The sequence below is a fragment of the Sparus aurata genome, chromosome 17, assembly GCF_900880675.1.
Source record: "Sparus aurata chromosome 17, fSpaAur1.1, whole genome shotgun sequence".
Taxonomy (NCBI): Eukaryota; Metazoa; Chordata; class Actinopteri; order Spariformes; family Sparidae; genus Sparus; species Sparus aurata.
Window position 1 is genome coordinate 11,791,845 of NC_044203.1, and position 27,834 is coordinate 11,819,678.

At 44.1% G+C, this 27,834-nt stretch overlaps 1 protein-coding gene across 4 annotated transcripts; it reads left to right on the forward strand.

The window, feature by feature from the left end:
- Positions 1 to 5,196: 5,196 nt before the first annotated feature.
- macf1b (microtubule actin crosslinking factor 1b) lies at positions 5,197 to 27,541 on the forward strand. 4 transcript variants are annotated; one of them, XM_030393932.1, is made up of 40 exons: positions 5,197 to 6,103; positions 9,219 to 9,955; positions 10,165 to 10,221; positions 10,517 to 10,687; positions 12,044 to 12,210; positions 12,307 to 12,466; positions 12,567 to 12,651; positions 12,812 to 13,056; positions 14,123 to 14,242; positions 14,361 to 14,468; positions 14,570 to 14,788; positions 15,137 to 15,340; positions 15,422 to 15,653; positions 15,735 to 15,961; positions 16,057 to 16,179; positions 16,265 to 16,366; positions 16,810 to 16,911; positions 17,476 to 17,640; positions 17,824 to 17,979; positions 18,366 to 18,563; positions 18,913 to 19,041; positions 19,158 to 19,328; positions 19,420 to 19,575; positions 19,666 to 19,872; positions 19,963 to 20,082; positions 20,167 to 20,336; positions 20,455 to 20,614; positions 20,891 to 21,085; positions 21,878 to 22,003; positions 22,349 to 22,492; positions 22,626 to 22,814; positions 22,905 to 23,019; positions 23,140 to 23,306; positions 23,426 to 23,588; positions 23,836 to 23,990; positions 24,086 to 24,160; positions 24,305 to 24,422; positions 24,815 to 24,972; positions 25,440 to 25,560; positions 25,707 to 27,541. In XM_030393932.1, the coding sequence occupies exons 2-40, from the start codon at positions 9,299 to 9,301 to the stop codon at positions 25,730 to 25,732; spliced, it is 6,363 nt and encodes a 2,120-aa protein (XP_030249792.1). In that variant the 5' UTR covers positions 5,197 to 6,103; positions 9,219 to 9,298; the 3' UTR covers positions 25,733 to 27,541. The 4 variants fall into 4 exon arrangements, with proteins under 4 accessions (XP_030249792.1, XP_030249794.1, XP_030249793.1 ...); XM_030393934.1 differs by having other exon boundaries at positions 24,815 to 24,960; XM_030393933.1 differs by lacking the exon at positions 5,197 to 6,103 and adding an exon at positions 6,117 to 6,319.
- The last annotated feature ends 293 nt before the right edge of the window (positions 27,542 to 27,834 follow it).

The following is a 27,834-nucleotide window of genomic DNA, read 5'->3' on the forward strand; positions in this document are numbered from 1 at the left end:
GAGGAGGGAATTACACAGGAGGATCAGAAGCTCCACATGCTTCTGAATAGAACTTGTATATAGTGGTAATATTTTGTCCACTGCTTTTTACGAGGCCAAACTTTAAACCTCAGCATGTGCAGATTATATAAACAGATGGCAATATTACTAGCAATACTAATGATGATAATAGTAATAATAATATAAGATATTAGATTGCTAACCTGGGGTTAGTGTGTCAAAAATGTCAGTGGTTAGCAAATCCCAAGGCATATATCATTAAAGTGCCTAAAAACAGATTTTTACTTAATGGCTGACAAATTGTAATTTGGTGGCAACGAAGGCTGATGCTGTCGCCTCACGTCACCTGTGTCTCTGCCAAAGAGCTGCACCTGAACACGCCACAAAGACTACAGCAGAGGGCCGACTAGCCTGTGCATTGTGCACCAGCGTGACATATAAACACCGCTTCACACCTCCAAAACGCTAATAAATGTTATTTTCACACCACTCTCACTCACTTCTACATGAGTACGTGTCTGATCAAAATTTGCAACTGAAACAGGAAACGAGGTGGAGCTGGAAAAAAAATCCTGGAGACTGCAGCGACAGACTCATGGGGCTTCTCCTTCCTCTTTTCTGTTCATCCTCTCGTGCACTGATTCACTTAGCTGAGCAGTCAGAGAGTTATTACTCTCACCGATGGGCTCTGCTGCCGATTCAACATGCTCAACTGGCCCCGAAAAACCCACCAACAAGGGCCAACAAGGGTCGACGGGTGCCAACGGTGCAGGAGTCACCACCAAAGAAAATGATCTTGAATACAAAATGGTGACTGACTATCTGTACTACATTTATCAAAACCAATACACTCACTAAACCGAATTGCTGACGAGTCAAGATGACATCTCTTCACTTTGACAGTGATGTTAAGGTCAGAAGTTCTCCTCGCTGCCTCTCCCCCCCCCCTTGTTGATGGGGGCTCCTCTGGATAAAGGCTCTCTGTGTCTTCGGGGTCTCTGGTTTCTCTGGGCCGATGGCAGATGCTGCCTCGCAAATAAGCCTTGTACACACAACTTACAAACAAGCCAGGAAGAGGGGTGAGAGATCACAGCTTATTATCCTCTCCTCTCCGTGTCTGACAGCCAGCAAACAGCATCCCGGCTCTCTGACGCTGTCATAACCTTTAGAGGGAGAAAAGGGGAGGGGGGCTTGTTTTCATTGCAGTGGATCACCTCCAAGACAAAGGAATGATGACGGAAGCTTTGATGGCGGCAAAGTAAACTTTGTTTTTTTGTTTTTCAAGTTGGATGTTCGAATGTTACATCCGAGCTGTTTTTCTCCTGCTCGGTGTGTCAAATTGATTTTCATCTCATAGCACTTTTACTTAATCTCTCCCATAAGAGATTTTTTTTTTAATTCACACACTTCATCAGGGTTAATGGCAATGAGGGGCCTCTTCCTTTAGCACCCCTTCCTTCCTGTGCTCAATGGAAGATGTGGACTTATGGCTGTAAATCCTCTCTTCTTGGGAGCGGCTGAATCAAACACGGAGCCGATGATGGAGTTGAACTCCCCCGTCCCCGAGTGGCTAAATCCTCCTCTCACCCGTGAATGTGATTTCCAGCATCCATCCCAGCGGGGAAGCGCATCAGCCTTTCATCCACTTTTCTTGGAAGCAACCTCCGCTGGTGATAAATGACAGTGTGCATGCTGAATGGTGCTTCTGGTCTGACCCCCTCTTTTTTTTTCATGTCTCATGAAGAGGGCTAATTACCATGTTCTGTAGAGGAGCCATTGAGGTCTTATTTAATTTGAAGGCAGCAGAGAGGTTGCGATAGGAGGGGAGGGGGAGAACCAGCCCGTAAAATTAATGCTTTTGCTCAGGTCCTTAGGCACATGGGACCTTTGATCAAATCTAGGCTCCCGTTCGGAATCGCGTTAATTTGGAAACCCACTTCATTCCGTTTCCCAACCTGTGTCCACTCACTCCATTGTCGGCTGCATTTCGGAAGGCTAATGGGGGACTTCTGACGACGGAAAGATGAGCTTTCTCCCTCTCTTTTCAGTTGCAGCTTATTGCATCTGCATGGCAGCTCTTCAGCCGCATCAGCTCCCGTCTTTTTTTTGCGAGCAACCGCGCTGGCCTCTGTGTGCACCTACTGTGAAATGGAGAGGAGAGAATTTTGGCAAAATCCTTTAATTAGTACAGAGGGGGCTGCGAGATGCTGAAAGCTGGGATCAGGTGTCATGGTTTTACAACAATGTCTTCCTGGCAAAGTGGTGCCTCATCACTGCCAGCTCCTTTCAAATAGAGAGAGGGGGGGACGGGGAATGTGGGCCTTTACTTGCTCATTAAACAGCTAAAGACATTAGCTTCCTAGTGACCCAAAGAAAACAGCTATCAGTGAGTTAGTGCTTTTATTTTACAGCTTTTTTCAGCAAGAGATGTTTCGAGTGTATGATTTGCATTACTGTACGACGTCGCAAGGTAATGAGATACAGGAGACGGCTTGTGGTCGGAGCTGGGGGCTGTTGCAACAGCACTGGAGTACTGAGGGGTTAAATAACTTGACCCTACAGGGGTCAGTCCATTCAATTCTCTCTCCCTCTCGTCGGCCACTGTGACAGGCATTTTCAGTTTTCTTTTTCTCGCCGCCTTTGTTTTTTTGTCACCATTTGCATAATTTAAGGCTGAAGGAGGATGGGCGGGGGTCAGAAATGGGGCAGTAACGTGGTGAAGACCTGAAGCAGCTTTAAAGCAGAATTAACAGCCTATTTTTACCACCAGCGGCAGCTTTAACCTCCATTCACTGAGGTTTATAATGCTATTAGATGAATAGCAATGTGGACAGTATGACAACATTATGGACTGTTTTACAAGATGAATGGTACACCACGGAATATGTTCATGAATATGTGCTATGTCATAAAGTAAGGCTACAACAGCAACTGGTGCTAAGTGAACTCAGAGTCCACAGATTTAAGCAGTTTTCTCAAAATATTGATCAGGCGCTGTGGTGACTACTGGTGGAAATGCTTTGAACATTCAGCTGTTAAATTCAAAATTAGTCATTTAATAACATTTGTGGCCTTTATCCGTGTGCTCCAGTATACTATGGACTGTATTTCTGAGCTTTTCCTGCTACTAGAATTTCTAAATCTGAAAGCACTGGACAGGCTGTCTGCTAAATTTCTTCCTTCAACTACTGGATGGATTTCAATGAAACTGCTTATGACATTTATAGTCACCAGAGGATGGACCCTACTGACATTGGTGATCGCCAATTGACACAAAATTCTGACAAAACATTTTCTATTGATATTTAATACCTACTGTAAATATGCTGTACTTTGTGTTTGGTGATAAAACAAAAACAAACAAAAAAAGGGTTAAGATGCTGAAGCTAAAAGCTAAACTATGATGTTGAACATGGTAAATAATGCCTGTCAAAGACACACGGGGTCCTCATCTTGTTTAGTGACAGCCTTCAAAATTCAATTCTGTCTTTCACATTAAATTTGACAGTAAAATGACAAAACCTTTGTCTTGTGGTTATATTCTCTAAGTGTTATTTTCTCATTAACAATGGAGTGTTAAATAGCTCCATAGTATTCCAACAGTACTCACTGTTGGAGTGTTTTACTCTACTCCCCCCCCCACTCATGCACTAAAAGAGCAAATAATTTTTTTTCTGGTGCCCCTGCCCACTTTATCCAATCAGGAAACAGAACTCCATAAAGAGGCGGTCCTGCTTGCTCTGGGAACCCACTAAGAGCAGGATCCTCCTCTTCTGGTACCTACGCTGGCAAAAGAAAGAGAGAGAGCTGCACCGAGAAAAAAAAACAGAAAGGTGCCATGCAAGTGTTGTGGTGTAGCGAGGAGGGAGGGGGTTGGAAGGATATGAATGACAACAACACTCACAGCGGCTTTAATTTTGAAGGAAAAAAAACCCTGCATGAAGCTGCCACATAATATATGTGTCTCAAGTCTTTGTTAATGGCTTCAATCATGATCCTGTTGCCATAATGAAATAAATCAGGACTCTGCACACATCTCATGCAGAATAAACCACGTTTGCATTGACAGGTTCAAGGCATTCCCCCTCGCATGTAACGCAGAGGGCACTTTACACTGGAGCGAGTGCTATTGATAACATGATCTCTTGAGGTGATGTATGTACTCGCACTGTGGAATGCCAGCAGAGAAGCACAAGAATATTCACTCCGTCTCATACATGATATGATCGTTTCTGGCTGCACTGGCTGAGAGACAAAATACGTCAAATGATATATTTTAGTGACTATAACATTAAAATTCTATCGAAAACAGTCAACAGTTTGTCCTCCTTCAGGTGCATTCTCCTTGAACTCATCCTAACACTCAAACGGGTGACCTTGAGGATCAAGGAGGCGTCTGAGCGGCGAGTAGCAGCATGCATGCGCGCGCGTGTGTGTGTGTTTATTGGCGAGACAGAGTGGGAGAGAGAGTGTGTGGGTGTGTTGTGTTGTGCTGTACGCGCGCGCACGCATTTGGTGGATCTGTCGGCCGGTTGATTATTCGCTTGGCTGGAGAAAGACAGGCGGAAAGGAGTAGAGGGAGGCAGGATTTGGGGCGTGAACGCTCCGACAGGCACCTGTGTGCACGCTTCCGCTGGGTTTTAGTGCACCTGCGCATGACGTCAGTTCCCGCAGACACACTTCTGGTGCATTAAAAGAAACCCCGTAGATTCCATGTAGATTCCAGAAAAAAAAAGTTCATTGTTCAGTTAAAAACCCCAGGAAATCTGAGTGAGTGTTGCTGTGATGGTGTTTGCATACAGTAGGCATGGTGTTCTGCATTTCCAAGGCAAATATTGTGACTTATTGAAATGGGGAATGATAGAATTTCCTCACAGGGGTCCTTCCTTCACTTTCCCATGCCAAAAACAGAGAAAGGACTCCCCAGAATTATCGCCCCATTGCTGTCTATTTGTGTGTGTGTGTGTGTGTGTGTGTTTTCTTCGAGCCTCTTTGTTTATGGGCCGGGGTTTGCAATGGCTGGAAGTGAGTTGAAAAGTAATCTGAGATGTTTTACAGTAATTAGTCGTCTTTGTTGCTGCTGTGGAGACTGCTGCACTGACTCTGAATGGGGAAGAGGGGACTGCGAGGGGGTTGGGGGTTGAATGTGTGAGTGGGTGGGTAAGCAGGGTGGGTGTGGGTCCCCTTCTTTTGTAGCGTGCACTTCTCTCGCTCGCCGTTGAGAGAGAGGGAATGGGCTGAGGCAGCTGTCACTTAACATGTGAATGTTCCGAGGGCGGCCCAGGGGTCTTTAGAAAACTCTCCTTTTTCTAGCCCCCCTCCCCACTCATCCCATTTTTCAAGCAAGAAGCAGCATGGAGTTTTCTGAGCCACAGTCAGAGCCAGAGGAGGGGCTTTGTTGGACGAGAAGGGGGAGAGAGTGAGAGAAATGAGCCTGGGGAAGGTAAAGGGGGCACTTTGCCGCCTAGATGCCTGGTACAGGAGCAACCTGAGCAGCAGCAGCAGCAGCAGCAGCAGTGAGAACGCCGCCGCCTCGTCGCTGTACGAAACTGGCACGATCTGACCTCCACGTGAAAACCGCTCTTGGCTGGGAACTGTGGGAGTTCAACTGAGCCGTTGGAAAACATTGTCTCCATCCGGGCGCACTATCCCATCGGCGGCGTTAACAAGGAAGGAATTCCTCTATCACAGCTCCCACAACAAAGAAGAAAGGGAGAGGAGCAGAGCTGGTGGGAGGAGAAGTGAAGTGAGCGGAGGGCAGGGGAGGGGTGCACTGTGAGGGGAGAGGAGGACATTGTTTGCCTGTGACTGTGGGCAACGGAAAAGCATGAGTTATCAGGGCATGTGCGAGTGTGTTCAGAAAGTGTGTTTGTATGCGGGCATGGGGGAATGAGTGGACGTGATTGAGTGTGCGTCGGAGGGAGCATGCGTGCGTGCGAGGAGGCTTCAGTTTGGGATGTTGGAGCTCGGAGGCCGTTCAAAGGATGCTCAAACAAAGCTGGATTTCTCCCCCCCCCCCTCCTCTTTTTCTTCTTTTTTGAATGGTGATTGAGGACTGGCTGGATTCCTTTACTCATGCTGTTTGGCTCAACTGTGCTTCAGGGTAAGTTTGGTTCACGTAAGCTTCAAACCGCCAAAACTGCCACTAGCTCAGGATTGGCTCAGGGGGAGAGTTTGGTTTTGGACTTTGCTGGTCAGTCATTGAGGGAGCCATGTGTCAGTGAATGAGTTGTGACTGGAGGATTTGCTTGACTTAAATGAAAAACACAAGTGCAGCAGGCATTGAGATATCCCACCAGTGTGAATGGATCATTCTGATGTGAGTATATTTGATTTCTTCCTTTCAAACAGCTTAATTCGCTGCTTGGATTTCATGAAAGGATCAACAAAATCGTCAGAATTGTGACAAACCTCGGCAGGCATGGCCTTTTTAAGTCAACCATTAATTTAGCTGCAGCCTCGCTGACATTTAATTCTTTCCAGTAGCTTTTGGTTGCATGTTTAGAGGACTGTCTTTGAGCTGAACGTATGACCTTGTACAATATCCACCCTAAAATGTTATGAGTCTCATGGGTGAATGCACAGCTGCCATCCTTGATTAGGGACCACTACCATGATTACCACTTCAGGACCTCCCTTAACAGAGGCAGACAGGCAGCAGTGACACAACATTACGGGTCTCTTACTGTTGTGATTGATGATTATTGTTCTGCCACTGATTACAAACCCAACCGGCACACTGCTTTTTGAGACATGTAAATGGGTGAATCGAGCCAATTCGCAATAGGAACATTACATTTGTATACAGTGTCTTGATATTCAAGGTGTTGCTCAAAACACTTGAATACGCCCATACACGTGTCTGCCATATTGAGCTCTTAAATGTGAATCAGATATAAAAATGTCAAACTGTTTTCTTTGACACAATAATATTAGGATTTTTTTTTTTCATATTTCTTTTAGCAATGCAACTGGTAAGCCCCCATACTATGGTTGTAATCGAATTCATCAGGAAATGGACTGCGGTCATGTATCATAAATCACCGTTGAGAGCAGAGAAAGGGTTGGGCTGAATTAAGGGCCATTTCAAAATAGGTTAAGTGATGGGATGGTTAGGTCATCGGCAGTGTGAGTCGAATGGTGGAGTGGTTCTCTGGTTCCCTTCCTAGTATCGTTATACTAGAGAGTAAAGAGGTGCATGTCAGGCACAGGCTCGAAGCATTTTAAGAGGGGCTTCCCCGGTTTGCTTTGATAGTAGAAAAATGTAGGTCATAGTGTTGTTATAATCTCTCACGTGAGGGCTGAAAGCTGCCTGTGAAATTATCTGATCGCCTTACAAAAATGTGTTGCACATCAGCGCCTGAGTGGACCAGTCTAGTAGACATAATAAAAGCATATATTTTGCATATTTATGTTTAACAGCATCTCCCTGGTAGCGCACCGTGTGCTCTCTAATAACACTACTCAGCATATCCTCACATACATTGCTGTGAGCTCACTGTAGAGGCAACCGGGTAATTTAGCAAACAGCCACACATGCGGTGCAGTAACCAGACACGGCACACCCTCTCTCTTGAATTGTTAACCCATGTGAACACGGCCACAGGCACTCTCTCTGGCCTCCTCAGGAGACCGCTGGGCAGTGATCTGAGCTAACTGGGTAATCATTGATCGAAAGGCCAGGGCTTTGTCTGGGCACCACTCTCTGATCCGACTGTGTCCTCCCCTGTGGATCCCTTGACTGCATCATCTGCTCTGCAGAGACGTGCATGATGTCAGTAATTACTAGCCTAATGCACATGGAGTCAAATCAAACTAGGTCGCTGTTTGATTCTCATTTAGTTAAAGGCTGTGATTTAACTGAATTAAAATTTGTTTGATATTTGAGTGACACACAAAGGAGAGTTGAGTCGGATATGGGTGGATATTGACAGTGGCACAATGTGAAGTTCTCTCTGCCCGCAGAGTGTCTTTGTGTTGAACCTCTCGCAAAGATAAGAAAGCTGCATATTCAGCATAAATCTGTCTGCCAGCAGCGTGACTGTAACATGTTACTGTACCAACGCAGCACTATCAATCTGGCTTGAGAAAAAAAAAGCCTTCTCAGTAGCTTGTGGAGCCAACATCCCAATTTCCCCTTTGGTGACCCATATAGGCCCCCCACAGATCTTTAGTCACCAAGCGTGACCTCAGGTGACCTCTGTAATTCTGAATGGACCAGACCAACCCCACCTCAGAGGGAGGATCCGGCCTGGACAGGAACCCTCCTTGGGATCTCCTGATGGGCTCACCTCAGCTCCTTTAGACCAAGATAATTACATCCACCTTTAACCCTTCTGTCAAAGCAATGAAGGCACTGAGCTCAGGGGGAAGCAGACAGGCTGACACAGTTTGAAATTGTCACTGCCAATCAGACTCTACAGTAATACACTAATTACAGTCAAACTAGGTGTTGAACACTGTTGGATTCAAAATTGTAGTGGTAAGAGGAACAATCGGGGAATCTCTCAAGTTCCACTGGGTTATTATTTTGGAAGAGCATTTATTTTCCCCATAAAACAAACACCATTGTAAACTTGAAGGTACACTGTTGATTGTTGTTGTCTTCCTAACTACTCCCCCACTTCCCCCGTGCCACTATGAGTTCCTAACCCCCCTTCTTATTGTCACCCCAGAGCAATGAGGCGATGTCTGCGTTTTTATGGCTGTCATATTTGATCAGATCCCTAACGGGTTTCCCAGGACTGGTCCAGACTGAGTTAGAGAAAGAGCTGGCTGTCTGCCACCGCTTCTCCGTGCCAGGCTCAGCAGTGGGATCCTCGACAAGCCTGTCACATTGATTTCTAAGCCTGGAATATTTTAGTTGGTGATGTGAGATAGATGGGGAGCATGTGTGTATGTGGTCTCAAGGAAGACAAAAGGGACAGGGAGTATCCAGGCCAAGTGTCTCTGCTGTAGTCCCCTCTGGTCTTTCCCTGCCAAGAAAAGGGCAACATTGGCACAGAAATTAAGCAAATAAAGGATGTGAGAGCCTGGTTTAATTTGGTCTCATGGCATTTTCCTGAAGTTGTAAACTGTGGCAGTACTTAGCGACTTTGAAGTAGGGAAATTGTGCTTTTAAAGAAACTAGAGCAGTGGTATATATTTTGTTGATTTACTTACACTTACTCGCAATTGTTCAATGCATGTTGACCCAGAGCCCCCTTGTCTTATTTTAGGTAGCTGAAGGATCTTCCGCATGCATGGCCGAGGGGCCTAACCTCACCTATTACCTCACTAGCCTCTGGGCTGAAGGATTATGGGGAACCTTATCAGCCGGCCCAGCTGCCTGGGCCAGAAGTCCAAGCATGTGAGGTCGGACGAGGCCTTCCTGAAGGAGTGCTACCAACGACGACGAGAGTGGCAGCCCCAGGAGCAACATGGAGAGGCCAAGCCAGACGTGGATGTCAAAGACAAAGCAAGCGAGGATGCAAACAAGGATAAAGAGGTGGAGAACGATAAGGAAGCACAGGAGATTGAATACAGTAGAGAGGAGGGCGCTCGAACTCCCATTTCGGACAAACCCCTCCGCAGCTCTCCTGCCTCTACAATCAGGAGCACCAGTACTCTTGATAACGCCTGGCATAGCAGCCCTTCTCCGATAAAAACATCGCGAAATGGGACACTTACAAGAAGAACCATGCCTCCGGAGTATGCCAGATCCCCCCTGGCTCACTCGGACAAAAGCGCTGCGGAGAGGAGGGCCAGCTTCCAGAGAAGAGACTCCAGGGAAGGAAGCCCCTGGTCCTGGAAGACTTTGGCATCACGAGAGGTTACAGAGGTGACGGAGGTGACGGAGACAATTGTAACCGAAATTGTGGAAGTGACAGAGTATCCATCCGGACAAAAGGGAGGAGACCCCATAGTCACCCGAACTGTTAGAGTGCTGAATGGTGCCGCAGAGCAACTTGCTGAGGTTGATAAGAACACCAACTTTTCAAACATGACAAATCTCACCCGTCTCCATTTCATTCTGTCCTCTTCTCATCTGAACTTAAAATTCTCATACATTCTCACCTAGACTCCTTCTCAAAAACGCAATGTTTTGTCTATGAAATTGTTGTGGGTCTTTTTAAAAACAGGGATTTCATGAAACACATCATGTGGACTGTCTTTATTTTGCAGCTCCAAAGCGATGGACACTCAAGCTCAGACCAGGATTCCAGCCTGGATAGATGGAAGGTATGTTTTTACCCTTTAATGTCCAAAGTAAGATAGTTGATTGCTGAGTCTGATTTTCATTTCATCAATGCTGATGCTTTGGGTTTCCCAGGTCATCAATAATGACACTTCGAAGGTCAGGCCGGCCACCAACCAAGCATCAGTATTTGATGAGTTGGGAATGACAATCAACTATCTTATTTTGTACTCTTTTCTTCTTCTGCTACAAAAGTGTTCATTTTTCACTCGGAATCATCCACCTACAGTATTTCATCCATTCACAGTTTATTTAATACTTGTAATGGTCTTTCTCAAGGGAACAAGATCTGCCTTGGCACTGAGGGATGCGTCAACAGATTCGGAGACATTTCTCCAAAACCTGGACGCTTTGCTCACATGGGTCTGTGAGATAGAGGAGCTCACAGCCAATCAGAAACCCCCATCCTCTGAGGTCAAAGTGGTGAAAGCACAGCTCCAAGAACAAAAGGTGTGTTATCACCGGCATCACATCACCTCATTTCTTGTGTCAAAGAACATCTTTGAAGTACCACAGTAGAGGATATGCTACCTATAGAAAGTTGTGCTGAGGTCATGGAAAATGCTCAACTACTTCCTTTATGATATCAACTCATTTCTATTCAGTGGTGAATGGGTGGCGTTCATAGCCACAGTGAGCTTTCAGTGAGTCTTTGTGAACATTTCCTGGGGGAATGAGAAAAGCAAGGAAGTGTCTCACCTTTCAGCGGTAATCACATCCATTGTGAGCTCTTTGGATGAGGTGAAACCTGCCTGGATCTTAACAATGTAAGCTTGACACATGAGACGCGGCTCTCTGACACAAAGGCGGAAAAAAAACAAGGATTGGGCTTTAATAAATGTCCAAATACGTACAAAGCCAAACATTTTCTGCTGTACTCTTTGAACAATTTAACCTGTATATTTTAACGTCCTGCACCTGTATGCGATAATTCATTTCATCAGAAGCTCTTTTGACCTTATAAAAACAACACATAACTAGATGTAAGCAGTGATGTGCAGAATAGTTTACTTAAAACCAACCCCACTGACACACTTAACAAGAGTATAAATCTCTGCTCAATAATATCTGTCAAGTAGACAAAACAATTGTCTTGCATTAGTTAGCCTGGCAGCTAGTGGACTTTTCCTTTGCTCCTACCTTAACAAATGACATGCATCTTTCAACCCTTTTTCTGACTCACTGCCAGTTTAAGTCACTGCATAGAATAGAATAGAAATAGAAAATTCTGGTAGAATTTTCTGTATGAACGTTTCTTCAGCCTGACATTGTTGGAACAGAGCGGCTAATATTGCCGTAGCGAGAGCAACAAGTTAGCCACCTGCTAAGTGAGATGTCTTGTTTGTCTGTTGACCCATTTTTTCAAAAATGGGTCAACAGAAGAATTGTCCAAAAACATTCCCACACAGCTGATTTATTTCCGGGACGGGGAGTAAATATTGTCATTGTCTTGTTCTTGGCTTGTTGTCAATACCTGCCTGGCGTTAGCACAGTTTGAATGTTTTGTAAGGAGGAATGAAAAGGTAATACGGGTGTGCTAAGGGAATTTCAAGTCAAGATGCATCTTAAAAATGATCAAATTGATTGAGTTCTTCACTGTGCACTAATAACATTAGATGGATCCTTGACTCAACATATTGATCTGGACTGATAGATTATTACACCCCTAGGTGCCATGCTTTGATGAAAAAATGGAAATTGATCCAGCTGTCTTCGCAACAGTGGCTCCAACAGTACCTCTTGGAAAGACGGATTGAAAAGTTGATTGTTTCCACTTTGAATCTAGCTTTGTTTGTTCTTTTACAGCTGTTGCAGCGCCTCCTTACAGACCGTAGGCGCAGTATGGACTCCATGATGCTGGAGGGTCCTCGGCTGGTGGAGGCCCACCCAGGAGAGGAGGGGGAGCAGGCAGAGGTCAAGCTCTCCACTCTCAAACAGAAGTGGGAGGCCTTACAGCGAGACGCAGAGCAAAGGTCAGCTACTGTCACTCACTGGCAATGCCACACTGTCATTTGGCAAGGCTTCCCTCATGATACATATCTTAATCACTGACATTTTGTCGGTCATAGGAGAGCGAGTCTGGAGCTCATTCTGCCCAGGGCCCAGCTCTTCCAGGAAGGAGTCGACAGCTTGCAGCAATGGCTCATGTCTGTGGAACAGACCCTAGCTGAACTCCGAAACGCAGAGAGAGTGATGCTGCATCTCTCTGAGGCCACAGAGAGGGCCAAGGTTGGATATCTACCATGTATGATTCAAGCAAATAGTGAATGTGCATCATGCTGTTTGAGTATGGAATTATATTTTTGGAAATTTTTCCGTTTTCTTTTAGGCTGTTGTTGAAGAGATTCAAGTCAAAACTGCTGATCTAGGGAAAATACAAAAGTCAGGACATGATCTGATAGAGGCAATTTCAGGTAATGCTCTCTTCCTATGGTACAACTGATGGCACTGTGTCATCACTGAGGTTGGATATAAGTTTACATGATCTACACGTATACTAATATTTTCCTCTTAATCAGTCTTACCTTCTGACTTCTGATAAACTCAACATTTGTTAACCACATTTTGTTTCAGAGGATGAAGCCCAGCAGGTACAGGAGAAGATGGACGCTCTTCGTATCCGTTGCTCTGTGCTGAGTCTGAGCAGTCTGGATGTGCTACAGAGACTGGAGCAGGCCCTGGAGGCCTCCAGTCGCTGCACGTCCAGCCAGGAGGACCTCCACCTGTGGCTGGGCCGCATCGAGAGGGAGCTCCTGGGGGCAGCAGGAGCACAGACGCACGCTGGAGACGCAGTTCTATGTGCAGCTGAGAGACAGAGGGTAACATACCACACAGTCAAACAGTGGACCAGTCAGATACTGTAGCAGGGGTCGGCTTTACTAGTTTCAATTAAAAGAAGTGAAGGCCTACTTGAAAAGTCTTTTACCCTTTTACATACTATGTATGAAATATATTCTTTAATGACATTCAAAGAGTCTAGCTAAACTTAACCAACTCCGACTAGCTTTATCTTTATAAGTTCATGACTTCTAAGTTGCTATCATTTCATCATGCACCTTATTCTAGGCTAATGTTGCCTCGAATTTCAAAGTCAACACTGTGCTTTAGTAAGTTACCATTAGCCTAAATGGATACTGAAACATTAGTGGATGTTCAAAGCGAAAGAGAGGGTGTAAATATCAATAGGCCTATGCTGGAACGACAAAGGTTGATGATACTTGTTAGACTTTTTCAGCTTTTGAATGGAATATTTAAATTTGGCAAAACATGTCCTTGGATATAACTATGCAATGTTAGCATAGTAGCCTGCTATAGCATAGCAAACAATGTTTAATTTGCTGACCACACTTGTGAGCAGTACATTTGTGGAACCTAAAGCTGAGTTTCAGTATCAGTTTAAGTAGCATGCTAGCTACAATGCATTTTATTTTATCTTATTTATTTTTTGCTGTGTCACCTGAATTTTTCTTTGATAGCTAACTACCTATCTTACCAGCTAGCTAGCAGTTAAAAGTTTGTGAATTTAGCAAAGCTACTCAGGGACATGTTTACAATAATTAACCTTAATTCTTCAGTTCTTTTAATTTCTGTTTTGATTTTATAGTATTCTTTTCACATTTCTCATGATTTGTTATATGTTTGCCATTTTAAATGACACTTTTACCGCAAAAAAGTTCATTGTACAAGAACTGCCTTTGAACACTAATCCATAATTTGTGTACCCGTATCATTTGCTCGAATTTTAATTCTGATCTTATTTTATAATACAGACTCGTACTACTGCCAGTATGCGCTGCCAAGTGGTTTTCCATTCCAGAAATAACAGTATTGTGTTTTAATTTTGCGTCAATAATGCCAGGCTAACACGCAGTATGTTCTCATCAGCTGGAACAGGCGGTGGTGAAGGAGATGACGTGGTTCAGAGACACAGCGCTGAGTCTGGAAAAGCTGAAAACCATTCATCTGGATCCAGAGCTCATCGCGGAACTACTCTATGAGCAGAAGGTCAGGGCATTACACAAATATAGCTACTACTTTGACCACTACATGTGTATGTTATTTTATTTGTGACTTCTGAAGCTTCGGTAAGTGGTTTTGATTTGATGTATTATCTCCTGAACAGATTTTGGCAGTGGAGATTCTGCAGCACAGGTTCAACATTGAGAAGATGGTGAAGATCGCTGAAATCTTGCTGACATACAGCGATGAAGGAGAAACAGGAGATTTGAGGGTATTCTCCACATTTCGTTTAATGCGACTACGTCACTGACAAAGTTTCGACCTAAAAGCGTGTTTCTAACTTCTGTGTTTTGCTGTCACCTCTCCATGCAGACCCCGTTAGAGGCCTTACAGGAACAATGCAACACCACCTCAGCCACCAATTCCCATGTGGTCCTGCAGCTCGAGCACGCTCAGTCGCTTCTTCTCCAGTTCTCAGAGGGCCTCGGCGAGGTTTCGCCCTGGCTTGAGGAAACTCAAACCCTAATTGGCCAGCTCTCCCTGAGCACAATTAGCTACGAGGCATTTCGGGAACAACAGGACCTCTTACAGGTAGAAGAAACCTGCCTCTCACCATTTGAGTGCCAGCTTTTTTTTTCTTTTTTTTATCACCCCCTTTTCTGTCCTGTTTAACAAAGAAGTCCTTTTATGCTTCACATTTTCTTTTGGCTAAATGAGCCGTTCTGTTCAAGTACAGTTCATTGTATGTGTGCACTGCAATCTACTTCCTAACAGGGATAATTTTCACCATAATGGCATATCAGATGTTGTCAGGTATGCCATGAAAAGTGAGACAGTGTGATTTATTTTCACATCGCTCCGTGTATTTTAGGGATTAGAATAGAATGGGGGTTCTTTCTGAACAAAGTCTGCTCTTCTTTTTATGTCTCCTCTGTTAAGGGTCTGAGGGAGTCGATAGCAGAGCACCGACCCCTAATCGCACGCTTATGCTCCGTGGCAAAACGCTTGTCAGAACTAAACCCCGTTCAAGGGGACGAGTTCTGTCAAAAGGCTACAGAGGCCGAGGAGCAGCACAGGGCCATCAGAGACCGGGTCAGGGAGACTGCAAATCTGCTCGAGGAGTCTTTGCCTCGATTCACGCAGGTAAGAATGCTCGGATGATGTCAAGTTGATATGAACAGCCCTACGCGCGCTACCACAAACACACACGTCTTGTACTTACAGCTGAATGAGAGGATGACCCTCATCCGAGAGAGTCTCGACCGCCTCCGCAGCCGCATACAGACCCCCAGCTCCCTTCAAGGCCTCACCCCGAGGATCCAGGAGCAGCTGCAAGACAACAAGCTCACCCTGTCTGAGCTGTCCAAGCTGGAGCTGGGCCTCAGCAGTGTCAAGACACAGGCCGATGAGCTGCTGGCCAACACTCAGGCAGCTGGTGATGGATCCGTCGGCACAGGTAATGTGATCATGTTCGTATACAACACTACAATCTAGTTTACGTGGGGTAAAATTCTAAGCATTATCCTTGCGATCGTAGCAATCCAGGAGCGAGTGTCCGGCCTGTCCCAGATGTGGGATGAGACGCACACTGAGGCGCAGGAGAGGGAAAGCTGGCTGCTCAAACTCTTGGATCTGGCTTTGAAGTTCTGGAGTGATGTCGGCGACGTCACGGCTGCGCTCAGTGAGGCTCAGCAGGCAGTTTTAGATCTCAATGCCAGTCGGACGGACTCCGAAACAATTCGCCAGAGCCTTGAAACCATGCAGGTTTGTCTGGAAGCTCTTAAAGCAATCATGTATAAGAAACCCACATTGTAACATATGAGACACTATGTAACTGTTTCCATCCTCTCAACTTATAGACTCTGAGGGAGGATATCGACAGTTTACAGGGAGATCTGGACACGCTTGGCGTTTTGGGAATGGATCTGATGTCTGCATGTGGGGACACGGACAAACCAGATGTCACAAAGAGCCTCGATGAAGTAAGACATGAATCTGAATAAAGTCATTTTAACTCATGATGTTTTGTTGATGACCTCAACACCTTGTCTTCTTGGTTTCTTTTAGCTCTATTGCACATGGAACAACTTGAGCAAACTGTGGAACGAATGTCACAAAAAGCTGGAGGAGTCCCTGCAGATGGCACTGCATTATCAAGACACCATGCAGGTGCGTGCCCATTATGCATACCCACACACTAACAAATATGTCGCGGTCAGTATCAAAACATAAACTATCAAACAGGATACTTGGCCACCACTGCCTGACTCAAGCAGCGAGGCATCCTGCCAAACACAAAGCTGGTCTTGTGTTGCAGTAGTACAATTCAGAGTCTTACTCCCTGCAGCCTCACTTCTGAGTGACTGACAGATTGTGTGGTCCTCTGCCAAAGGCATTGAGTTTAATGATGCAAACTGTGTGAGACTGAATCAAAAGAACTATTTGAAATGAAGCCATTTGTGTAAACCAACAGAGAATCGTGTTTGGCTGTTGGAAACAACATTTATTCAATGTCAAATCCCACAATGCGGCAGCAATTCAAGGCTAAATGATTGTAAAGTATGTAATTCATTTTGCTTTAATTCTCACTGTGATTATTGTTTTGCTTATAGGGTCTTTTTGAGTGGTTGAAGTCAGCTGAGCTGAGGTCTACTGAAGAGTTCATGGTAGGAACTGACCTGGGATCAGTCAAAGAGCAGCTATGTGATCTCAAGGTGAGTTCATACGCTTTCACCACCAATGATGAAAGTGTTCTCGATAAATATGTTTTGTCTCGTAAAGAAACTTATGGTGCGTTACGTTGTTAGTCGGTATTTCAGAGTCAGTATTCCCGACTTCCAATCTAAAGGCGCTGCATGGCATCTGCTTGGAAAAACATGAACGCTCGCTTCAAACGGGTGTTTGAATGGAAAGTCTGCAAACTTCACAAGCAAACGATATAACATACTCTCAAAGACTTCTGTTGAGTGCAGATCAACTGAATGAAAGTAACGACAAATTTGTATTTACTGCACATTTCACTAACAAACATTATATAAACTGATAAATAATGAAGCGGTAAAAAAGTAATTGTTCACCATGTGCGGCGCCACACTGCTGTGACGTCATCTGTGTTGGGCTATGAGTTTCCAACTTGAAATTTCTGACTTTGATGACAATTTCCATTGCACTTTTCCATGTCAGAGTCTGATTAAAACTTTGACAACAAACTTCAATCTTTGTTAATTATGGAGGCCTATGAGGCTAAACATATAATCTATCTTTATTCTTGTCTTCAGGAGTTTAAGCGAGAACTCTACCAGAAGAAAATCGAGATCGAAAGCCTGAACCATCGCTTTGTGTGCCGGCTGTCCCCGGGCTCGGAGCGTCCGGGCTCCGTCTCGCCGCTGTGTGACTTCAGACAGCGCTGGGACAGCCTGGAGTCAGAGACTGTTGGCAGACAGGTGAGAGTATGCAGATGGCAATATCTGATATTAATACCAGCATGCCAATGTAATACACTGTTTGCACAATCTTATTATAATATGATGTAGAAATTACATCTAGCTGGAAAGTAAAAAATGCTGTAAAAAAAATGAATAAATAAAGATATACATTTAACTTTTTTTTTCTTGTTCTGCCATCAGCATCAGCTGGAGTGTGCTCTGCTGGGTCTGGGTCAGTTCCAGAACACACTGGATGAGCTTCACACATGGCTCTCCCGAACTGCTGAACAACTGCAGGGCAGTCAGCCAATCAGCATTGACCTGCAGGCCTGCGAAATAGAGCTGGCCAAACACAAGGTTGGTCATGGCTAAAATAAAGCAACTTTGTACAGCTGCACTGTAATAGGGAGGCTGTAGTGTGATAGGGCTCCTCCAGGCATTGAAGGTCTCAGAAAACAGTGACGCTAACACTGTTTCAGTGACGCTAACACTGGGTTTATCTGCTAGATAACATTGAACACTTTGCCTTGAATGACTAACACACTCTGTTGACCATTGTGTCTACCAGTGTCTGTGCCTTCTGTATTAGTTCTATACATTTATACTTTACCAACCTTGCTTTCCAGTCACAATCAGAAAACACACTGAACCCCCAAAAGCATCTCTAAGCAACACATTCAAATCAAAACATTTACTTATACCGTGATAAATCTCTAACCTCTGCTCCTCCTTCCCTCTCCAAGGTCTTGCGAAATGACGTCATGTCCCACGTTCGCACGATGGAGTCCCTCAACAAGGCAGGCAGGGGGCTGCTGGAGGTCGGGACCGTGGACAGCCCGCATGGTCTGCAGTCTCAGCTGGAGCAGCTCAATGAAAGCTGGGAGTTTGTCCGCTGTGAGACTGAGCGCAGGCAGCTGGAGTTAGAAAACAGACTGAGTCAGGTGAACAGAGATGAACATCCATTATTTTGTCAGCCCTGCAACAAAAGTAGAGGAGAGAAATTGTGCTTTTTGTGCTTCATTATGGGCATATTGTGGCGCCCTCTTGTGGTTTTTTTTGTGTAAAGGTGAACATAAAATTGTGAAAAGGCGAGCCCAAATTTAAACATTTTAATTTGGCTTTTATCATCATGAAGCAAGGTTTTCTAGTAATGCTGTTATAATGTTTCATTAAAATAGAACACAAATATTGATGGCAACTGATGATAGATGATGAAAATTGAGCCATAACTAACTGATATGCACATCACCATAGGGGACCTTTGCATTTATTCTTTTGCTTTTTCTGCAGGTTCAAGATGTCACAATGGAGATTCAAGATCTTCTGCAGTGGCTGGACAACACAGACATGAGACTGTCCTCTTCTAAAACCATGTGGAGTATGCCGGACTCTGCCAGCGAAAGGCTCAATGCACACTTGGTAAAACGGAACCAGACATTTGATTGTCAAAAGAGAGCGAAGCATAACAAAATAAAAGTGTGTTACCAAGTAATTCCATGAAAGCTGACTTTCCTTTTTCTTCTCACCCACATCAGGAGTTGTGCGCCGAGATGGAGTCAAAGTTCCACACCTACACAGATGTGAGGAATGCCATCCACAGGATGCTGGAGAGCAGCGACGTTGTGCGGGGCTCGAGCACCGAACACAGCTTGTCTATTCTTGAGCAGAAATGGGCGTCTGTTTACAGCAAAATCCAGGAGCGAAAGGTTGTTTGACCCTCCGTAGTCATGTGTCCCCCTGTCGATTCATCGTTAATGAAGCGCGTGATTATATCTGAGTGTTATGGTCTTCCCGCAGGCAAAGCTCACAGAAGGCCTGAGTCTGGCAAAGGACTTCCACAGCACCGTCCAGGAGCTTCTCACCAAGATGAGCAAGTGTGAGGAGTCTGTCGGGCTTCTTCCGGCTCCCAGCTTTGTTCTGGACACTGTTTGTACTCAACTGCAGGAACACAGAGTAGGTTCCCTTATGCCATCAGCCTCACATCCAGACTTACATGCACATTTGGTAGTTTGGGGTTTAAAAATACAATTTTTTTCTGCACAGACGCTGCTGAATGAGGTGAACGGTCATAGTGAGAAGAGGAGCACGGTGGAGAACACGGCGCGCAGGCTAACGGAGATGACCAGGAAGGAGGACTGTGATGTCATCCATAACCTCATCATGACCGTGCAGGACCGCTTCAAAAAGCTCCAGCAGCGCGTATCAGAGAGAGGGAGGAAGCTGGAGGAGGCTAAAAAGAGTGCCAAACAGGTACACACAGCTACATCAGCTGCAATATAAATGGATGACCATGAACAGCTTTCTCAAACTAAACATGTATCTTGATTGCTCATATTTCAGTTTAATGAGTCATGGCGCCTGTTGCTGGACTGGATGACAGAGGTGGAACAGACTTTAGACACACATAAAGAGATTGCCGTGTCCCACGAGGAAATCAAGCAACAGCTGACTGAACAGAAGGTGCAGTAGGCCGACAGCGAATACAGCTTTCTTCGCAGCTAAATGTAAATGAATGGACTAACCGATCCCTTAATCACTTGTCAGGAGTTCCAGAAGCTGCTGCGATCGAAGCGGCCCATGTACGACGCCACATCGAAGAACGGACGCAACCTTCACGAGAGAGCTCAGACCGGCCGTGACAGACAGCATCTGGAAAATCAGATGGCTGAACTCAAAGACACGTGGGACACCATCAGCGGCAAGTCCATGGAGAGGTATGATACAGTCGATAGGGACAGGGTTCAAATTTCTTCCAAGCATTAAAAAAAAAAAAGAAAAAGGTCCTGAAATTGGAAATGCACCTCACTTTGTTTCTGGTTTGCTTTTCCTCAGGCAACACAAGCTGGAGGAGGCGCTGCTCTTCTCAGGCAGATTCACTGATGCTCTCCAGGCCCTGAACGACTGGCTGTACCGAGCGGAGCCCCAACTGGCTGAGGACGTCCCTGTTTGTGGAGACAAAGACATAGTGCACAACCTGATAGACAAACACAAGGTACAGCATATGTCACTCAGTTTAATGTGTCGCATCAATGATTCACAATGTCAAAGAGATGAAAACTGCTGCAGTAGAACCACACAGAGGTTGTGATTGAGTCCGCTCTGATGTGTTGACACACTGATTTTTCCTTTACTCTAGTAATAATTCCTTGATCTTAAGTTACCCAGAATAAGACTTTTTATACTATATTTTGTATTTTGTGCCAGTTTCCCCCACGCTTCTGTCTTCCAGCGAAAGTGCAATTTCTCATCAGATTTTCTTTTGTGTCAGGCCTTCCAAAAGGAGTTAGGGAAGCGAGCCGGATGCATTAGGACCCTGAAGCGCTCCGTGAGGGACCTGACCAGGAGCAGCACAGCTGACGCTCACTGGCTGCAGGAGCAGATGGACGAGCTGGAGGGCCGCTGGGAGGCTGTGTGCAAACTGTCAGTCAGCAAGCAAGACAGGCTGGAGGCTGCACTTCAGCAGGTAGTTCTCACAAATAATAAATGAGCTTCAAAGGCCACAGAAGGCAGGCACAAGCTGATGACAGATTTTTAAAAGCAGCTTTGTCAAAATGAGTTTGGTTCCCCTCATACTAAGTAGTACCAACCAGTAAATACGTCAACACCTAATTCTAATCCCATATTCTGAAGGTTTTACAGATGGGTTTGTTCACATATCATTCATGATCCTGATTTTAACATTTTCTTCCTACAAAAACATGGATACAAAGTGATATCCTAAATTCAAGAAATAACTTATACGTCAAAAAATGTAAAGAAAGATTTATCCATCGGTCAGATTTCTGCTCTTGAAATGTATGCAAATCATTGCATTATTTCTTTGAGATAATGCCTCATTCCATATTTGAAAATACAAATATGGAAAAAATATTTTTATAAAATTTAAAATTTTATTCGTATTTGCATTTTATACCTGATTTATTTTAGCTTTTTTTTAAGCATATAAACAGTATTTTAAACATGGCTTTATTGAATATTCAGATTTCTCCTTTGGCAATTTATGCAAATTAATTCCATTATGAATCAAAATTATCATCACATTTTTGGTACCGTTGTACTGAAGCTGACAGTATGCAATAAACTGCTCTGACAGTTAACAAAATATGAGTTAGGCCGGGAAACTCCAACCAGCGTATTAGTTGCAGAGAGCTGTGGTCATAAGCAAATACATAATATACACATGACTACTGATACACATTGATAAGAAGAGCCCCACCCCTTCACTTGTCTTAATCTCTGTCTTTGTTCCTGTTAGGCTGAGAAGTTCGATGGCCTTGTCCACACTTTCATGGAGCGCCTCGCTGAGGCAGAGAGGGTACTGAAGTACGGGGCGATACCAGAGGACGAGGAGGGTTTGCTTGCTTTCCGCAAACAACACAAGGTCAGTATTACATGATACTTTACCACCCCCTATACGGACATATATCCCTTCTTGTCTGGAACTGGGGAGGTCAAGGGTCAGGGTCTTCTACAGAACAACAAGTTAGTGCTGATAAAGATTCAGTTAAACTTGGGGGGGATATTTGCTTGAACCCATTCAACTGGGTGAAGGACAGATAGTCAGACCGGAAGTTAGTACCGCTTTGTGTAACCACTTATAAAACAAGAAATCAACAATGAATTCAGCAATTGAAATGAATAAAAGCGTCTATGAATAATGACTCATTCATCCTACATGAGAATGTGTTTTAATGGATGTAAATCCTTTTTTTCTGCCTCTCTTAAGGAATCGATGGATGCCTTACAGGCCCAGGCGGTGGAGTTACAGAACATCCATGGTCTGGGTGAGGAGATCCTGGCCTCCTGTCACCCAGACTCCATTATCACCTTAAAATCTTGGATCAGTGTCACCAAGACTCGCTATGAGGAGGTGCGTGTCAGCATGATGTGCACAAGCAAATTATAGTTTTCCAAAAGGGACTAAATATGTGATTAATAACTATTAATTTAGCAATTTCTAGCATTTTGGCGTTATTTCTGCCCTTCCTTGTTTTGTGAATTAGGTTCAGACCTGGGCTCAGCAGCAGGGCCAGAAGATCGATGCCAGTTTGGCAGCACTGGAGGCAGAGAGAGAGGAAGTCCAGAGGCTACTGGACTGGATCTCCTCAGCGGAGGAAGCCCTCAGCCTCAGAGACCAGGAGCCTCCAGTTGAGACTACAGAGCAGAACCAAGAACTCATCGCACAGCACATCGTACGCCTTTTCTCTCTTCTATGTACCTATCTGACGTTACATTTGACCATGTCCAGGTCCCTGAGAAGTATCGTTTTCCCTCCTCTGCAGGTATTCATGGAGGAGTTGAAAAAAAAGTTTCCAGAGGTTGAACATGCCACAAAGTCCTGCAAACACAAGAGCATCACGAAACAGCAGGTTTCCCCGAGCAAGCGTCCATTCACAAGTAAGCTATCGTGAAAACAGCTTCTTTTTTTTGTAAAAAAGTTATTATTGGTTTACAAGAACTGCAGAAATGAGTTGTCCGAGCTGATCCCAGCCTCCACATCGCTGTTTCTCCCTCCAGAGAGGAGGAGCGCTCTGAAGCTGCAGCCGGCTGTACCGATTCCCCTGGAGCACCTCGACCCCCAGACCCCAGAGCTCAGTCAGCTGGTCAGTCAGTGGCAGAAACTTTGGCTCCTGGCTGTGGCGAGACAAAAACATCTGGAACAACACCAGCAGGCGCTCAAAGAGGTTATTGTACACGCTGCCCATTGTAGTCATTTGAGCCTGTTTTGCAAGACATTAAGCAAACTTCATTACCTTATGTAATAACCAACATAGACGTTGTGTTGTTTTCAATTGCTGGACAGATGGAAGAATTTGCAAACTTCGACTTCAATATTTGGCGAAAGCGTTACATGCAGTGGATCAGTCATATGAAGTCACGGATCTTAGACGTGTTCCGCAGCATCGATCGAGACCAGGACGGACGCATCAGCCAGAGGGAGTTCATCGATTATGTCCTTGCCTCCAGTAAGAGCCGCTTGTCATAAATCAGTTCAGTGTTTTGACCCATCTGTCACTGAAATCTCACCCTTTTACCGTTATTCAAAATAGATTAATGATTCTTTTTCACACATTTCATTGTCTTCTAAGTGTTAATGAAAATACCTCCATTACTTCCCATATATACTTATTTAAACAACGTATGCCCTGCCATATCGGTGTAATTAAGTTAACACACACTCGAATGACTTGGCTTCACACCTCTCCACTGTAGAATTTCCCACCAACTCTCTGGAGATGAACGCGGTGGCGAACATCTTCGACATGAACAGCGACGGCTTCATCGACTACTACGAGTTTGTGAGCGCGCTCCACCCGAGCAGAGATCCCTACAGGAAAGCTCTGGATGCAGATCAGATCAACGAAGAGGTACGGGCATCGTGCGCATGACAAAACACACATGAATGCGGCTCGATTTTCCCCCGTGACGCTCACTCAGACACTCGTTACTTTGTCTTCTTCAGGTGAGCCGACAGGTATCACAGTGTAACTGTCCCAAGAGGTTCCAAGTGGAGCAAATCAGTGCCAATAGATACAGGGTGAGTCATACTTATAGGCAAAGATTTAGAAATGCCAATGCAGCAGTTACATTTTGTCCTCAGATTCCAAATGGCCACCCAGGTAATAAAATTCTTGATTAAAAAAAAATACTTTGCATTGTGTGTTTTGACTTTTTGCTGCAGTTTGGGGATTCCCAGCAGTTGCGGATGGTTCGTATCCTTCGCAGCACGTTGATGGTCCGGGTGGGAGGAGGCTGGACTGCTTTAGATGAGTTCCTGGTCAAGAATGACCCCTGCAGAGGTCAGTAACTGGAGTAGTCTTCACTTCCTGTAAACTATTTATTCTTTACAAGACAGGGCACAATTTTCTCAAGACAAGCTGTTATTTATTGTAGTATGACAAGGCCTTAGCACCTGGTATGACCTACAGTGACACGTCCTGCTGACATGTATGTGTTGAAGTTTAGGTTCTACTGTTTCTTTGGTGCCTGACTATTCTACTGTTGTCAGATATTGTATGTGTGCATTTAGAATGTTTAAATGATTTGGCGTGCATGCATCTAAAAGACAACTTTCTGGAATTATTTTGTGAATATTGTTTTTATAGTGACATATTGGCAATCTTGCTTCAGTTATCCATGTGGACCCCTTTCTACATAATTCTGTTAAATTTACCTGCCGTGTCACCAACAGTGAAAGGCCGGACCAACCTGAAGATCAAGGAGAAGTACTTGTCTCCCGCGGGAAGCTCTGCTAAGGGTTTGACCGTCAGCAGGTCAAACTCCAGCCTCAGCCTCTACAGCAGTGCCTCCGCCCCCACCAGCCCCATGACACGCAAGGCAAGTCAAAAGGTGTGTGCTGTTACAGCTGGCAACATCTATTATTTCTTTTAATTTTTTTGTTCCTTTGTTTGTTTAAATCCATTTTTTTCCCGAATCAAATATCATTATCAAAATAAATTAAACAACACTAGTTTTTGGACATTATTGTCATAAACACAAGCACACTAACCCAGAGGTTTTTGAAGTGGGAGGAGAGCTCCCACTCCAGAGGAAGCTCAGTGAATGGGAGTTATTAAAACATTACAGTTATTACATTAGTTATCACAAGAAGGTCACATAGAATGGTCTGTGATTTGGTTAAAGAGTTCAGAGATCCGATTCCGTTTCTGGGTATTTTATCCGAGAGTCAGAAGTTTATTAATGCCTCGGGAAAGCCCTCTCTGTAAGTATTCGCGGAAGTTATGTCATACTGGAAAATTAGGCCTAGTCTTAACATGAAGATATCATACTCTAATCAGTCTCACGTCTTGCTTTAGGCCCTACTCCGAAGAAGTTTCTCGGGTGACCGCTGCATCCGTCCCAGGAGCTCCATCGCTGCTTTGGGGTCTGATCTACAGTTTGTCACGACAGGGGAGGACAATTCTCCCTCGCCATCAGGTCAGCCGATCCGCTGATCCATTTCGAAGGAAATCTGCCTTGTCATGCATCATAGAAAATTATGTTTTTCACTGTATACGCAAACACCAAAAGGATTTGAGAGTTGAGATGGTTAACTCTCTGCCCTGTCTGTTTTCATTCTCCAGAAGAAGCTGAGAGGTTACCCACATGATGACCTCTGCCCTTGAGCACTATGTGTATGCTGCAGAGCTGAACCCAAACACAGCCTCGGGGCCCCGAAAGAGAGTGATAACCAGAAGTAACGTGATAGAAGGGCCAAAAAGAAAATACAGCGGGGGTCAACAGAGGGGATGCTAAAGGGTCTTTAACTTTGAGTTAAAGTCTGTGTGAAGATCATGTCTTCTCTGTGTGGACAATGGGGGGGGGGGTCAGTCCAGATGTGAGACAAATGTTTTTTTCGTCCCCTGTTGCATTTCATACATTAGTATCTGATTGCTTAGAGTGTAGGAATTGAAAAGTTCTGCATGGATGCTTATTGCATGATAGCCAGAGCCTTGCTTGAGTCAGATTTTGTTTAGTTTTTCCAGCTTGTTATTCTTTTCCAGTTTTAAAGATGAAAAGAGAAAGTCAGGTGGTAGAACTGGGCAGTAATGTGGTGTAGCTGATGTAAAAATCTGTACATGGCATGTAAAGGAGTTGTTATGTCCGACTGCCCCAACCAGAGTCCAAAAAAACATATACCAAAATCATGAGTATGTGAAAGGAACAGTTTGCTGTCTTTTAGTTTTGTGATATCTTTTTTTTATTTTTTTTATTTCATTCCATGAAGACGACACTGTTGGCAGGGCCACACTGTTTTCTTCTTTTACCTTTTTTTGACACCATGTTTTCAGATACTCATGTGTTTTTTTATTGTTCTTTATTGTAAGGATGTTTTAAACACTGGAGATCGTGTAACGAACAATGCACTGAAGTACGACAGGTCGTTGTTGATTTGTAGAGATTATTTTCTCAGGATTGGTTTTAATCTTTGGATGTGTGTATTTCTTTGGAACGTGACTGTGAAAATGTAGATGTTTTTTGTTTTCTATTCTTTTCTTTATATCTTCTTGGGAAAAGTTTTGCTTAGCACATTCTTTTCATGAAAATGCACTTTTCGGTGTCCAACTACTGTAAATAAGTGGGAAATCTGACAGTTGTCATGAGTAAGGGATTTAATTTGTCATGAGAATGCACTGGAGGTGATCTGGTTGGTGTGGTTGTTTTTTTCCGGTGAAAGCTACCTGTTAGTTTCCCTGTTTTCCCTTTCCAGCTTCTTTTACCAAAAGCAGTATATTTTTAATTTTCTGTATTTCTGCCTTGATGTTCTTTTCTCTGACCTCCAATCCATTCAGAAATCTTGATTTTATTATTCTGCTTTCAAAGGTGTTTAAGAAATATGTAAGGCACTATATGCGTTTCCTGGAAGGTCTATCCATGATGCTGAAAATACAAACCTGTATAGTTTGCAGCAAAAAATACTGAAATACATTTTCCCTGAGAGAGAAGCAAATGCAGCTCTTCCATCAGTGTTGCACTGTGCTTGGTTTTATTATGGAGCTTGTGTCTTATGTTATCAGCAGTGTAAAGTTACTCTATTTGTATGTGATGTTTGTACTAGATCTTCCTGAGGTGGAAGACAGTAGTTTAATTGCATTTGGTCTATGCCGTTGTCAAAAAGGATTTTTTAAAGTCAGAAACGTTTTTACACCATAAAAGTACCTTTTCCTCTTGGGCTTAACGTGTTTCTGTTGGAGAAGGTTGAAAGTTTTAATGTACTGTAAAAAAATAAATAAAAAAATACAACAGCCAGATTTCACTTCTATTGCTATGCACCCTAATCTTTCTGTACTGTAAATGTTTCTATACCCAGCACTCATTCTGATGTCTAATTTAGAGAAACTGTAGATGAATGTCACTAATAATTTTACGTCCACTTGTATAAAAAAATTAATCTTTTTGTAATAAAAAAATACAAATATTTGCGGTGTTCATCACTTTATTTTATTATACAGTGCTGCATTCCTGTGAGTTTAAAACATAGTATGTTTACTTGTTCAGTTGGTCTACTCATAGTAGTTTATGTGTAGTTTCTTATGCCGACAATATATTTTTTTGGTCACTTGGGGGCAGTTCTTAGTTGATTGTGAATTTGTTAGCAAAAAGTTGTTTATTTAAAGGTCAAATCGATAACATGTTTATGTAGACCAATAATTTTTTACTGCACTTACAGCTCAAGCACTGCATTTTGATTGCAAATTAATCGTCTCACTG

Excerpts from the sequence above, each read along its gene's own strand:
- macf1b (XM_030393932.1), top strand. The coding sequence starts at position 9,299 with ATGGGGAACCTTATCAGCCGGCCCAGCTGCCTGGGCCAGAAGTCCAAG. Across the intron at positions 15,962-16,056 it reads AGAGCCTTGAAACCATGCAG|ACTCTGAGGGAGGATATCGA; the intron begins GTTTGTCTGGAA and ends CTCAACTTATAG. Across the intron at positions 21,086-21,877 it reads TGGAGGCTGCACTTCAGCAG|GCTGAGAAGTTCGATGGCCT; the intron begins GTAGTTCTCACA and ends TGTTCCTGTTAG.